The 15,830-nt window shown below is 33.0% G+C and overlaps 1 protein-coding gene across 1 annotated transcript in view; it reads left to right on the plus strand.

Annotated features, from left to right (window-relative positions):
• LOC102801541 (phosphatidylserine synthase 1-like) overlaps positions 1 to 14,555 on the plus strand; it is a 58,005-nt gene extending 43,450 nt beyond the window's left edge. The window contains exons 3-13 of the mRNA XM_085508096.1: positions 536 to 580; positions 4,473 to 4,591; positions 5,129 to 5,287; positions 6,540 to 6,691; positions 7,247 to 7,306; positions 7,895 to 7,976; positions 8,647 to 8,759; positions 9,747 to 9,812; positions 10,503 to 10,602; positions 11,594 to 11,656; positions 12,361 to 14,555. Coding sequence (XP_085364222.1) covers positions 536 to 580; positions 4,473 to 4,591; positions 5,129 to 5,287; positions 6,540 to 6,691; positions 7,247 to 7,306; positions 7,895 to 7,976; positions 8,647 to 8,759; positions 9,747 to 9,812; positions 10,503 to 10,602; positions 11,594 to 11,656; positions 12,361 to 12,570 — 1,169 coding nt within the window. The 3' untranslated portion in view covers positions 12,571 to 14,555. The remainder of the gene's footprint in view (positions 1 to 535; positions 581 to 4,472; positions 4,592 to 5,128; positions 5,288 to 6,539; positions 6,692 to 7,246; positions 7,307 to 7,894; positions 7,977 to 8,646; positions 8,760 to 9,746; positions 9,813 to 10,502; positions 10,603 to 11,593; positions 11,657 to 12,360) is intronic.
• The last annotated feature ends 1,275 nt before the right edge of the window (positions 14,556 to 15,830 follow it).

The following is a 15,830-nucleotide window of genomic DNA, read 5'->3' on the forward strand; positions in this document are numbered from 1 at the left end:
AACACTATCTTTGCTTTATACTGTCAGTATATGCCAAGTATTATGGTGATAATAGCTAGACCAAACAATTTTTACACCCTGTGTCGCTATAAAGCCAGTCTGTTGTGTAAAATGAATATATGACAGCTTCCAGCATATGGTATATATCTGAATCAATAAACCCACTAGTTAAAAGTGGGAAGTACAAAGTAGATAGGCTTGGTGTCGGAGTTAATAATCACACAGCATACTGATCACTTTGAATTACTTTGCATGGTTTTTAAATTACATGTATATGAAAATGATTACATTAACCTCCTGAAAGTAGTACAGATGTAAATACCAATTAGTTCAACAACTCACTGGTGATAAGTTACACACATATTTAGACAGATGCATCAACTCACTATTGCTTGAATTACTCATTATAAATGTAACAACTAACACTACACTGTGATCATCTAAATGAGCTTCGCACCATATTGTGCTATTACCTGACTGTATACTAGTTATAAACTGATTAATTTGAATTGTTTTGTTTTTTCTCATATTTCAGGTCCTTTCACAAGGCCGCATCCAGCTATTTGGCGCATTGTGTTTGGTAAGACTGAATATTTTATCATTCATTATTTAGCAAACCAGATTTGAAGCACCAATACTTATTACTTACAATACTTAAAGGCCCAGGTATACTATAAATACGCTCCTAAACAATGAAGATTATTTCTTTGCTTGTCACGCTGTAGTAAACAGCTCCAGCTAAGCTCCGGTAAAGACATGTTTTCTCAAACTTACAGGTCGATTATGTTGTGCCAAAGTGGATGGATGTGACTATGAATATCATAGCAGTGACTGTGTGTAGTATTTATGACAATAAATAGTGTACGAGCTGAGATTTTGGCGAAAAGAAGTAAAAAACATGAACCGGGGAAAGGGACGCGCTACTAATCTCGAATAATTAACTACTGTCAATCAAAGTCACGTGATGTTGGACCGCTGCGTCATAGGCTATGCAAGTGATTAACAACACTCATTAGCATAGCCACACCTCCAATTCACACTTGCCTGGGGCAAGTGAATTGGGCCTTTAAGGTTTTTTACAACGTATTACGTATATACAAATGATACAAATCTTGAATTCTACTCGTTGTCTACTAATTCTCTAAGACAGACCAAAAACAGAAACGAGACAACAACAAAAGATTTTTCAAGTTAGCGTGGGGGAAATAACGTATTATCGTCAGGGAAAGCTATTGTTTAAGCTAGTCTGTGATTGGTTGCTGTCAACCTTTGGGGGATTTTGACCAGTTTGTGACATAGGCTTGACTTAGAGAATGCATGCAGGTATCTTTTGTAGTTGTGTATTAGCACTGTATAACAAACTCAATGCAAGTGACTGCTGAAATCTGGTTGATAGTGAAAGCGAGGAATGCAACTTGTTTTTCCCCTCGAATAGTGTGAATTTTTTCTCGCCATCATGTCTATCATTCTCCTGATATGTATAACCATGATGGTTTTCAGAACGTGCTGTTAGGAGAGATTCGTAAAAAATAATTCACCGCTCTTTGCATCTAAGGTGTATTGGTACTGTACTATTGTACTGCAAACATTATAATTATTCACATCAAAATGCTAAATTTAAATACCAAACAGACATGTACATGTGATCTGTACTGAACACAGAGATCAACTATCAGTATAAACAACACATAACTGTGCATTGACTGTGGTTAGTTTAATATTATTAATTAATGGTAACCCTTCTGTTTCTAATTAGTACCCATTTTGACCTCTGTGTGTCCGTGCGTGCGTCCGGACCTGTATCTTAGAAATGCCTGGGCCAATCACAATCAAACTTTACACATATATCGTACATGATATTATACATATACACGTCAATTTGTTTCACGATCTGATTGTGCTAAAAAACCATCAAAATCAAGCATTTCTCGGCTGTTTACAGATGGATTTTGTCAAAATTATTATATACATTAGACATTATAGGACCTTGATGCAAATAATTTTGTTTTTCAGATTAGATTTAAAATGGCTGACTGGCGGCCATTTTACTTTCATGAATGTGGTTCTCATGCCATATGTCTGACTTGCTTTCACTCATTATGTTCAAATTTTTAATATTCATAATACATCATGTGATGGATATATGGATATACTTGTTTGACGATCCTATTCAAAATGGCCGAACGGTGGCCATTTTTGTGCTAAAAAATCATCAAATATCAAGCGTTTTTGGCATTTATAGATGGATTTCGTTCAAACGTGGTACATATATTCGACATTACAGGTTTCTGATGCACATCATTTATTTTTCAGATTGGATTCAAAATGGCTGTCTGGCGGCCATTTTGTTTTAATGAATGGGCTTCTAGACCCATGTCTCCGACTTGTTTTGACTGATTATGTTCAAATTTTAAATATTTATTATACATCATGTCATAGATAGACAGATATATTGGTTTGACGATCCTATTCAAAATGGCCGAATGGTGGCCATTTTTGTGCTAAAAAATCTGCAAATATCAAGCATTTCTGGCATTTATGGATGGATTTCATTAAAACTTGGTACATACATTAGACATTACGGGTTCCTGATGCACATCATTATATTTTTCAGATCAGATTCAAAATGGCTGTCTGGTGGCCATTTTGTTTTATTGAATGGGTTTCCAGACCCATATGTCTGACTTGTTTTGACTGATTATGTTCAAATTTTTAATATTCATTATACATCATGTGATAGATATATGGATATATTTGTTTGACGATCCTTTTCAAAGTGGCTAAATGGTGGCTATTTTTGTGCTGAAAAAATCCTCAAATATCAAGCATTTCCTGCATTTATATGGATGGATTTTGTTCAAACTTATAACATACATTAGACATTTCAGGTTCCTGATGCACGTCATTTTATATTTCAGATTGGATTCAAAATGGCTGACTAGCGACCATTTTGTTTTAATGATTGGGCTTCTAGAGCTATTTCTCTTAATTAAATGCTTTGACTGATTATATTCAAATTTTATGTATTCGTTATACATCATGTTATATATATATATATATATATATATATATATATATATATATATATATATATTTACATGTATTCAAAATGGCTGATTTTGAATGCTGTTCCAGAGTAATATGGACAAGTATGTGTTTGACGATCAGATACAAATGTCAATCATTTTAATGTTAAAAAATCATATTCCTGACATGGTTATATTCCAGCTATATTACTATAAACAAAACTATATATCTTAAATTTGATAACTAACTGGGACTGTGCCATGCATGGCTTGTTTTAATTAAATTCATTTGTGTGTATAAGCTCATGTGATTTGCTGTTTAAAATATTTCTAAAATGTTTCTAATTTTAATTAAATTCATTTGTGCATTCAAGGTCATGTGATTTACAGTATAGAAATATTTCTAAAATTTGGTGAACTCAACATATCACAAACTAAAATCAATTTAGTGGTGATCTCTTGCAGTATAAATCAAAATACTTTATAGTGAGTGTCACCTTTATAATGAGAGTCACTTCTAATGCACTTTCTAGATGCAATACATGTAGCCAACTTTCATCAGTTAATTGCCACTCAAAGTACCACAGACGGTATTTCTGTTCTGTTAAAATAGATTTGCTACAAAAGTGGTAAAAAGTCATTTAATTAAAGAGTTTCTATAAAGGAGAGTTCCTCTAGTGTAATGTTTATTCCATTGATTCATGGTTTGTAAAATGGTAAATACAGTGCAGTACAGTGTAAGAGTGACTTAAGGTAGAAAGTACTCAATAGTAAAAATAATTTTATTTTCTTGAGTTGAATGTGAAATATATGGAAAAAGGTATATTCACTGGATTTTATTTTCATTGAATCATCCCTCCAGCAAAAAATAAATTCCAAGTGAAAATAATTTAAATGTATTTTAAAGTATATTATTTGATAGTTTTTCTAAAAAAAACACAGATTGTAATGAATTAAAAAAGTCCACATACTGTTTACTAATTAATACTAAAGTGATAAATTATAGACAGATTTTGAAATGAAATATTGTTGGCGATATATGCTCTGAAGTATGCACACATGTGTTAAACACATTAGTAGTATTCTACCTTTCTTTACAGTTCACAATCAGGTGACATTACCTTTCAAGAAAACATGTTAATATAAGTACCGGTATCATTAATTCAATAATTTCAACTTATTCTTTATAGTATTTACCTTATCGAACCATATCAAACTGGTCGCGACTTGACTGCCATTTAAGCACTCTAAATTTTAAGTTAATCTAGGAATGTACTTTAATACATGTTGCTTTATTTTACCCAATGATCATCAATTTCTCAAACAGCTGAGCTCATATCATCAACTTTCGAGGCCAAGATAGTGTATATTCATCATGTGGTCATGTATTGACCAATCAAAACAACTGTATGTGTTGATCATTGTAGTTGTGTTCTTCCATTGCAGGTCTCAGTGTATTATATCTGCTGTTACTAGGGTTTATTCTTTTCCAAAATCTAAACGATGTCAGAGCCATGATCCATTGGGTCTATCCTGAACTTAGGAATGTTAAACCAGACTCTAAGGTGAGTACATGCACATGCACATGTCCAGAAGTGTTGCAAACACATTTGAATGTCTTCTTTATTATGTGTCATTTTTATGTCACATTTGAACACTTACCTGTGTTAACTGCTGACACAGAAGTGCTATCAGTGTGTAAAATGTTCTTCATTGCCATTTCCAGCTGATGATAAGATTATCATGAGAATATTGCAAAGTATGAACTCAGGCAGTACTGGAACTCATTGACTTCCATACTGTGTTGTTCAAAACAATAACCATGCTGCCGCCTTCTCCTCTTTCTCTCATAGTACTTTATATTTAATGGTAGTGTTGTTGTTTTTTTCCTAAAATAAATGATTGTGCTAAAATTTTCCAGTTTGATCAATTTGTTAAGAGTGGAGGGGAGTGGCTGTGCATGCTGAGCAGAAACTTTTTTTAGACTTAATCTTGCTGCGTTCCTAAAATTCAGATTAAGTTTAGTATTTTGTGTATTTCAAAGTGCTCTGCTGTTGTACATTTATCTGTAACTCTAATTATTTTATTTTCCAACCATTCAGGAGTATGCGGTCAACTGTTCTTTGATTACAGTTGAGAAAATCTGGAGCCAAGTAGACATTTTTGCTTTCGCTCACTTCTCTGGCTGGGCAATGAAAGCGTTGTTGGTGCGGCATTATGGAATTTGTTGGACAATCAGTGTCACCTGGGAAATTACTGAGGTTAGTGACTCTCTTTTTACCTCCATGGTAACACATTATACTTTTCCAATATTTTCCCAATAGTCTTTAACATTTTCACCGCTAGACTTTCTCACCCAAATTTTTCTGCATTTTTTTCTTATATTCTTCAATATTTCTGCAAATGAACTCTAATTTTGGAGCCAACAGACAAAATTTTTGTCAATTTTCAGTTTTTACTCAAAAAATTTGGTTATTTTTGTCTCAAACTTCTGAAGGACTACTTTGTAAATTTGCGATGAAAAGGGGGAACTGGTGGTGAAAAGTGAAATTTCACTTTATGTGATCTGTGGAAAATCTGTCACTGACCCCTGTGGTACGAATCAAGACGTTGATTGTACGTTTCATGAGGAATTCTTATATTACAGAACCCTTAAATCGAGTGTCCTTTAGTGATTACAACAATTAATGAAAATGTGTGATTTGGTAATTAGACCCCCATGATCTTCACTGCAGACTAGCATCTGTGCTCTAATATTTCAGGATTCATTGCCATAGCAACTGATTTTCTCATTTTTCATGGTGATCACAATAATCAGTGGGACATGTTCTTAATATACCGGTAATACAAATTGGAAATTCAACTTTTAAGTTCTAAAATAACTGACACGTTTGTCATGATGGTTATCTTTTTCCTGCAAGGTCACTGTTTATCAAATTTCATTTAAACAAACAATGTACTGATATTTTGCATGTTCTTTACAGGGGGCAGGGTTGGGGGCATATTGAACATGATGTGTCACAATGAATGACATCATCGTAAAACCCTCACCTCTCTCTTTGGCACCTGGTGGTAATCACAAAAAAGCCATCATAAAATTTCATATTGCTGTATTCAGTACCTTGCAAATGAACCAATCAGTGTGCATTCCATGCCATTACATTACAGAGAACCAATCAAATCTACTCATACAATGTAGAAGCAGATGATACATGCTCTCTTTCTAAAACCACTGCTGATTGGTCATTCATTTTCATGTTTACTTGTAAATATTTAAATCATAGTTCCAAAAATGCATGCCTTGTCAGCTTATAATGATTGTGCCAGAGTTAGTATAATGTGTAGTGGGAAATAAATACTTGACAACTATACTAATCAGCACCAAATTATTTTGCAAAGCACAGAGAAGGTATATTTTTTGTGTGTTTTTTTTTGTCAAAAAGTCAAATTCATTAAATTACTGTATTTATTTATCTGACAAGTTTTTAATAATTTCACTATATTTTTTAACAGGTGGCATTTGCACATCTACTTCCAAATTTTGCTGAATGTTGGTGGGACCAGTTAATTTTAGACGTGTTGGTATGCAATGGTTTAGGAATATGGATAGGAATGGAAGTCTGTAAAAAACTAGAAATGAGAACATTTCATTGGGAAAGTATCAAGTAAGTGAATTGAATCACCGAGTTGGTTAGTAAATTGAATGAAAATCAACATGGCTGTACTCCCATGATGCATCTCACTTATTACTTATGCCTTCTAACATGTAATAATAATAATCTTTATTGCGTTTGTATCCTTATTAGGACAAACAAACAAAATGAGAAAAAAACAAGCAATGAAAAACTAAAAAAAGTACAAAAAAATAATGACAAAAAAAAACAAAAAAATTCTTTATCACATTTGTGTTAATAAAATATTTGGTTTAATAATGCATGAACATGACTTTATCTTGGGGTAGCTGACTTTTGTTATTTAATCATTCTTCTCTGGTTTTGAAAAAAGTTCTCTATGTATTTTGCTATTTGTATTATAGTATTATTATTTGAAAGATAACTGCTGACAACCACTGATAAAGTGTTTTCTTCTCTCCAGCGTAAAAGATCACATGTTAACATAAAATATTCTTCATCCTCAATGGCATTAAATCTCATGTAATAGGAAGACTTCTATTGAATGTAAATGTATTAGTAAATTAAAAATGTTTTTTTTTTTTTCAGAAATATACATTCTGCCTCAGGAAAGTTAAGAAGAGCTGTTCTTCAATTCACCCCAGCAAGGTCAGTTTACAGCTTTGTTAGTTACCTTTCAATTGACCTTTGTGCGTGTGTCTGTGTGTCCATGTGTGTGTCTGTTTGGATCTGTATCTTGGACATGACAGGACAGATCACATTCAAACTTCACACATACATCATACATAATAGTATACATATGCACATCAATTTGTTTCAAAATATGATCCAAGATGGCCAAAAATGTTATATTAAACATCATGTCATAGATATACAGATGTATTGGTTTAACTATCTGATTCGGCCATTTTGTTTTAATTAATGCTGTTCCAGAGCAATATCTCTCAATATGGACAAGTACTCATTTGATGATTAGATACAAGATGACTGAATGTCAATCATTTTAATGTTAACAAATCATAATCAAGCATCAGCTTGTTAGGTGTCATTTGTATGCTGTTCCCTTAATAGGTCATTGTACATTCTTTCTACAATGTGACGTGTACATGCAGTTTATTTTCAATTTTTAGATGGCTTAAATGCTTTTCACATATAGACATGAACTGTGCACTTCTGGAGTGAAAACCTGTGTGCTGTGTTCTTTGTATATCTGAATATATTTTATTCTGTTTACAGTTGGACCCATGTGAGGTGGTTAGATCCAAATTCATCCTATATGCGTGTCGTTGCTGTGTACATTATGCTTGTTATGTGGCAGGTGAGTCTCATGTACCCCTAGCTTACTGTTTTATTGTTATATGGCAGGTAAGATACATGCCTCCCTAGCTTACTGTTTTGTTTGTTAATGCATTAAAATTGTTGTTGTTTTAATTTCATTACAGCATAATAAATTTTTATCCATGGTTTTCGTTTCTGCTTGTTAAACAAAATAATTGTCATTGCATTATTATTTATTATTCAGCTTAGCAGGCCCCGTTAACAATTTCCGGCTCCAACCAGGCTTAGGCTTGGGTTGTCCCAGAATACAACCAAGAGGGCGCTATTCATTCTAGTAACTAAATTCTGAAATTGTCCTAAAAGTTTATTATCCTAAGTTTTTTCCTTTGCTTGGTAGCCTAATACCTGGTAAGGTTTGTGTGCATTATGGTATTTAGTATATGTAAGATTAATACAGTTTGTGAGAATTAGTCAGAACACAGTAGATTAATATGGTTTATGTGAATCAATTAAGTCATACTAGATTAAAACGTTTTATTTTATTATATTGTGATTAGCCTTATTAGTTAGTTAGTACACTTTATGAGTTGCATGGATATAGCTATCTTGTTAATGAATGGCTGTAAACTTTATTCTTCTAATAGGTGACTGAATTGAATACTTGTTTCATTGTTTTTATTTTAATTTAAAATGTTTCTCTTTTTTTATAGGTCACTGAATTGAATACTTTCTTCCTGAAACATATTCTGCTAGTACCAACCAGCCACACACTCAATTATTACAGAATTTTTCTTATAGCTGTTATTGTGGCGCCCTCTATCAGGTAATGCCGAAAATGTTAACCATGAAATGAATGTGATTATATCTAAACTTGCCACCATGGAAATGAAACATCTTAATGTGAAAGTGTTAGAAACTGTTGTCACTCAATTTAAATTGGCTTAATCGTTTTTTTTTTTTTTTTTTTTGCTGATAAAGTCAAAACTCAAAACTTAGAAGGTTATATTCACATGAAGTAGTATGACTACACAATAGACTGAAACAAATGTTGTCATCATATGTTGTCATGAATTTTGTGGAAATATACAATGTAATGCAGAAATAGATTGCACACTCACAGGTTTATCACATGGACAAAATTGTTGCAATTTTGTACAACACAAATGAACAAAGTCCTTTCCTCTGGAGGGCAAACTTGAACTTTTCAAAAGCTGTACAGCATAACATCCAGCACTGTGGCTCACTTTTGGTTTTATTTTTTTGATTCCACAATTTTGTGATATTAGCTCAACAATGATACCAAATTTGAGTTTAAACCAGGTGCAAAATAAATTTGAATATTTGATGGTTTTTTAATTTATCTGCTTGGGGCAAATCGGTTTGTTTCATTCATTTTAATATAATTCGAAGCAGTTTTTTGCACAGTCCAATCTGCATTAAAATTTGTGTAAACAAATAATTACCATACAAAACTAAAATCATTTCATCATCCAAACCCACCCCATCAATTCACACGGTTCATCCCTTAAAGGTCTGAATACTATGTTGCTCTATGCTGCAGATAATTTTGATCCAAATTCATTAAACTCTGCTTTATCATAAGAGGTTTAATCAAAAGTTTGCAAAATATTGGTCTTATGTTGCTTGGAAACAGTCATAATTAAGGACTACTTTGTGGAAGATTGCTAAAAATGGACAATGGTGGTGAAAAGGCTTAAATTGCTGTGAAAAGGTTTATGTGAGAAACATTCACCTCATAACTTGACTATCATCTTTGCTTTATTATTCTCACTTGCATTTGAATTCTCAGGCAGTACTATTCTTATGTTACTGATCCTCGGTGCAAACGCTTAGGCACCCAATGCTGGGTATTCTGGTGAGTTCTTTTACCATGCATGCTTATCTTTACTATCTGATGATTGCATGAAACTCTGCTATGTGCTGGTTCATTACTTGTATTCATTTCATAATCATAGAATTATTGTTACAGTATTACTTTTTTATTAATTTTATTAATTAATTGGGTTTCAAACTTTTTAACATTTAGTTATACAATGTACCTACATGATAGATTTATCTTTAATCTTCCTGCATTATGTTTCACTAACCTTATTTTAACTCTAATCCCAATCTTGATCTCCAAACAACACCCTCCTATCTCTACCTCATCTGTAATACAGTGCCCATCCCTTACCTTTCAGTCCTTATTTATTCATAACCTTCCCTTGATCTCTAATCTCGTTATCACTAATCTTACTTTGCTCTAACCCCAATCGCCATCTCCAAACAATACCCTCCCATCCCTACCCAATCTATAATACAGTGCCCATTCCTTACCTTTCAGACCCTATTTATTCACAACCTTCCCTTGATCTCTAATCTTGTTATCACTAATCTTACTTTCGGTCTAACCCCAATCGCCATCTCCAAACAATACCCTCCCATCCCTACCCCACCTGTAATACAGTACCCATCCCTCACCCTTAAGTCCCTATTTATTTATAACCTTCCCTCAATCGCTAATCTTATCATTACTATGAAGTAAAAATCTTTTTATTTATTGCAGTGCAATCACTCTCACTGAAGCATTGATATGTGTGAAGCTGGGCATTGAGTTGTTTGCTCACACTGTGCTGACAAACGTCATTCTTTGGTTAGTCTTTCAAGTAAGTTATACTCTGTTTTTTGTCCATAAAAATAAGTGATAAATGAAAATCAAGCACCACTTATTCAGAGATATTTCATCATGGTGTCACTGTATGTGTTTCATAAATGATACATGTATATGGGGCACTGACTGAATGCCTTATTTTTTCCACCAAAATGTTGGTTCAAAGTTTTCGCTCATTTTTGTTTATTTTGCTATGGTTCCTTTGCTCATTTTTGAACTGAATGGACATAATTTCTCATCAGGTCCAGGTTTGGTCAAGGTTAAAAAATATTGACAAAATTTAACAAGTTAATTTAAAATTTGTGAACGGCAACATTGAATTGAGAGAAACAAATTTGATAACTTGTCATATTTTAGCCAAATAGTTTACGTCGTGTGACTGACCCAAACAACCGTATCGTGCTTTATGTTACATTAATTTTGTACTAGATTTATCACCTGCCATCTTATGAATTATTACATATACAAAGCTAAATCACCTGTTACCTCGTGCCTAAAGAACCATAGTGACAGTTTCTCTGCTACAAAATCTTTCATGACATAAAAATGGTGTATATTATGAGGTTATTATGAGGATACCTCAAAGTATGCGCGAAGACAGTACAGCGAGAGTATCGACCAACATGCAGCGGAGGTCAATGCGATGGTGTACTGTCTGATTGCATACTTTAACCTATCCTCGTAATAACCTTATTATTATACATTTTTTCCTTACAAGGATACATCATGGGAATGTTGAAATTCAAAATGTTTAGAACAGAATCAGCGAAATTCTTTGTGTGGAGTCTGGTCTAACCCTGGTGGCAGCCATGTTTGTTTTTATTACTAGAGGATGCTTACGCGTTATCATTCCATGTTTGTAATTCTCATTTTCTTATATGGTAGAATGAAAATATCCCGTAAAATACCACATAATTATGGCACGCTGTAACTTATGGCGTTAAGGTGACAAATGTATAACAATATTTATTTCAAATTTTTCACAGATGTTGATATGTAGTATGTGTTTATACGTCATGGTTGTCGTTGCCAGAAGGTCACAACCTAAGGTAATTTATTTTCATTAGTGTGAATCACTAACTTTTGTTCCACTTTTACAAATTTATTTTGAGTTTTTTTTACCATGAGTCAAAAACACTGACAACATTTCTGGATAGCATACTAAAAATAGATATCAAAATTGAGGTCTATATTCAGTTTTACAACCATTCTGAAAATTATGCAAACAGTTGGTTAGACAAGACAACTTGCAACTTGGCAAATCACTCTAGGTTTTGTCCAATCTAGACTTGACAGCGCAGTTACAATGAAACATGCACAGTTTAAGTTGATTTTGATTGAGGGTAAAGTGCAGCTTTTCAAAATGAAAAATACTCATTAGAATACACGAACAGGTTATTTTGTAGTGTTTTAATATATCCTGAATTACGTATAGTGTAGATAAACAAAAAATGCAGAATAGTTATTAAATACATACACAAAGTTTGCAAATTATAAAATGAAGTAGTGAATTATAATATTAATTACGTACCACCAGAATTTACAAAGGTTAAAAGTATTAGTCTGTTGGAACACAGTCAAAGTCATAATCTTCCTCATTATCTTCATTGCTGTGTGTTCAGTCAAACATAAACACTCGATGCAAAACAATTTCCGCCATGATGTTTTTTTACATGATTTAACCTGCAGCAACATCCTTATATAATATAATATAATATAATATAATTTTCCTCTCATCCTCCGCATTTTACAGGAAATTATATCTCCACAGAATGGATCCGATGAATCACTGAGAAATTGGCTACTTAACGAAACCTTCCACCAGAACTATTTTAATGCTGCTGGTCACCCTTGTACCAAAATGATGAAGCACCAGAACGGTGCTTACCCTCGCGATAGAAACGGGAGTGTGCAATCTGGTCGGACAAGAAAGCGGGTGAAATCAGACAAGTCTAGTGGCTGATCACGAAGCATTACCACCCAAAGGTGAATAATTAGTGAAAATTTCACTGACAGTGTTAATATTAACAAGTGTACTATGCTAACTTTAAAATCCAAATTTGTTTCATGTAATCTTAATTTTATGATGTTCATGGTGACTTGTATTAGTGATTCTGATATTCAGAAAGCTGATTATTTTGTGAAAATTCAAGGTATAAATCTTGATAAGTGTTGAATCATTGATCTTTTTACTGCCACTGTTCTAAATAGCAACAATAAGTTTGCCGTAATAGTATGATTGTTACCACGTAAATCGTCAAACTTAGCTTGTATTCTCTCGCAGTAAAGCAATCGTCATTTGCAAATATTACCAATCCTACACAATTTCTGAGTGACATTTGCATATCATACAATATCCACGTATGCATCAATGCATGGATGAATGTACGAATGAACTCAATATAGATTTGATTGGTTTCCCTGTCATCATTATTAAAATAAATCAACATTAACAAGCCAGCAAAAAAATATTAAGAAATATTTGCCAAGGATGTGTTTTTCAAATTCAAATAACTTTAGATCTGTGTATAACCAGTTTTCACCTGATGTAGTTGAATGTTTGATTGTAATTATTTTCATAGATTTTTTAGAGCACCTTGGTCATTAGGAAGTATGCATTGTAAAAACAGTGTTTTTTACACATGTAACATACAAAATTTTTAACCTGATTATCCAAGTCATTCCTTGGTGTGGTTTAAATACAGTTTTGTCAGTTTGTACATTGTAGTGCTGCTGCTCAAAACAGGTGACATTCCGCTGAAATAATATACAAATTTTATTTGACCAACATCCTATCAGGACCCATGTTACAAACTACAAATGTAGAGTACCGGTAGCTTAGTTAGTTCTATTAAGGCACTTTGTGATTGGATTTGTGATAATACCATCAATAGGTAGTTCCCAGAATGCAGTTTTCAAACATGCAGATGAACTGTTCATTTTCATGATCGCTTACCCTCAGGCATTTTTATCACTAATCCCATCTAAGTGCAATTTTACTTGACCTTTTTATTATAAGTTCATGAGAGGTCACAATTTTAATAATTTTTGATAGTTTATTTATTGCATGGTTATTTACTTAAAGTTGTATATTTTAAAATAAATATTTATAAGAAAAAATTATTTAAATGTACTTTATACATTGTGTTATTTTACCAACATGTACTTAATGTTTTTTTTTGAGGTTTAAAAAACAAAAGATTTTATTTATGTTTTTGTGAGGGCACTGTTTTCTTAATAACAAAGTGTTGAGTCTAACGTACTTATCAAACATTCTTTATCTTTTAATGGCTGTCTGAGGTGTTTTAAAACCAAAAAAAGGTGGCCAGAAAATGAAATGATTATTGCTGTTATTTGTGCTCTGTATGTATTAGTAAAAATTTTACCTATAGCACCTATGTGAGCACGTTTTGGTGTGAAATTGAGCTGTACTTTATGTTTGGTGGTCATTCAGGTTCAGTTTTTACTAATTTTCGTGTATTTTTAACATTCTTTATATTTTGAACTATTCTGCAAATCATTTTTGTCATCCTTTTTAAATAAAATGTTTTTTTTTTTATTGTTCGCATGCTTCATCAGTATAGTGCCCTTCACAGCAAAGTTATGTAAAATTATAAAGTCACCTATAGAGGGCAGCACAACGAAATTAGTTTTGTGGTTGTAGGTGAAGAGTGGGTATTACAAGAGGCTTCTACTTTTAGTGACTTTGTTATATATTAAAGCTCACTGCATTGCAATTTTAACATGCAAATATATGTAAATTTATGTTAATGGTTGTCATGTAATAACATTTTAAACCAATTTGTTTGCAATATTGTATTATCTTTGTGTGTTTTGCTAGCTCTTTGAAACAATTGTTCATTCTTACTGGCTATTTACATGTTATCTCTTTCTCAGACAACTTCCATCTTACCAATACTAAATAAAAAAAAAGTGATGTAAGGATCATTATTTCTCTCTGGGTTCTTATTTTATAAATGTGCTAATAGTAGCTAAACTATTAATCCAACCACAGCTCCTCTATCCCCGGCCTGGAAAGAGTCATTTATTAGGTGTGAATTGGCCCGAATTGCGGGTATGGGCAAAGCATTGTCACGTGATCAGTACACTGTCGGTCACTATTTTTGACATCGTCATTGCTACGTGTTTGTTTACAACTTAGTTGTTTATTCCAGAATTCGAGCTTTTTCACATAATAGCAGGATAGCTGTATAAGGTCTTATTTTAGCCAGCAAGTAGTTCTTTAATTCATCTATTTTACCAGCAAGCGACACATTTTCGCAACAACTTTTCATACCTTTTAATCAGGAATTTTTCATGACTTTTGGGGTGAATGAAATGAACTCTATGTAATTCACGGCGTGAACCCAATATTTGTCTTCGATTTTGACATTTTATGATCAAAGCATTATTAAAAATTGGTGGGCTGATTTGTTATTTGTCACACCGCATATTAATGTTAAATTGGGCGATTTTTATGGATGCTCATTTCGATCGTAAATACGATGACAATGTACCCTATTCAGGGTTATGAGCTCCTAAGAATCAGAAATATCACAGGTTTTTCGATCGACCAGGTTAACATGAACCACGCCATTTTGACAAGATTTGTTTAGCGATATCAGCATGTTGGTATGCGCCGTTTTTTTCTCCTGTTAAAACTAGAAAATGAACACAATTCCCGATATTAATCTTTACTTGGCAGGAACTGGATGAGTTGGTAGGCTGGTTTTGATACGTATCTGGGTTCAAAAACCTCAAATTTTACAGTGTTAATTTGTTTACATGTTTTGTAGTTGCCTTAATTTGAGGTCATTTTGCGACTTTACAAATAGCATTATAGATTTTGCTGAATTTTCAGGTAACTTTACCGACTCTGCACGTAGCAATATATACTTTGTACGCATAACTTTGCCGACTTTGGTCTTAAGTTTACTGACTTTTCATGTAGCATAACAGACCCTCTACGTAACTTTAGCAACATTGCAAGATGCGTTCCGGATTTTGCACGTATTGTTATTGACATTTTACGAAAACTAACCGATTTTGTATGTAACTATAAACGCCACTTCATGGAACTATAACGACTTTGCACGTAACTTTGTCAACTTTAAGTTTACACACAACCTGCCTGTAGCATTACGAACATTCGGGTAATTGTATTGACTTTGCACGAAACATTACCGATTTTGAATGTTTTATTAAGGAATTCACTTGTAACTG

Source organism: Saccoglossus kowalevskii, chromosome 14 (assembly GCF_978046115.1).
Source record: "Saccoglossus kowalevskii chromosome 14, keSacKowa6.1, whole genome shotgun sequence".
Classification (NCBI taxonomy): domain Eukaryota; kingdom Metazoa; phylum Hemichordata; class Enteropneusta; family Harrimaniidae; genus Saccoglossus; species Saccoglossus kowalevskii.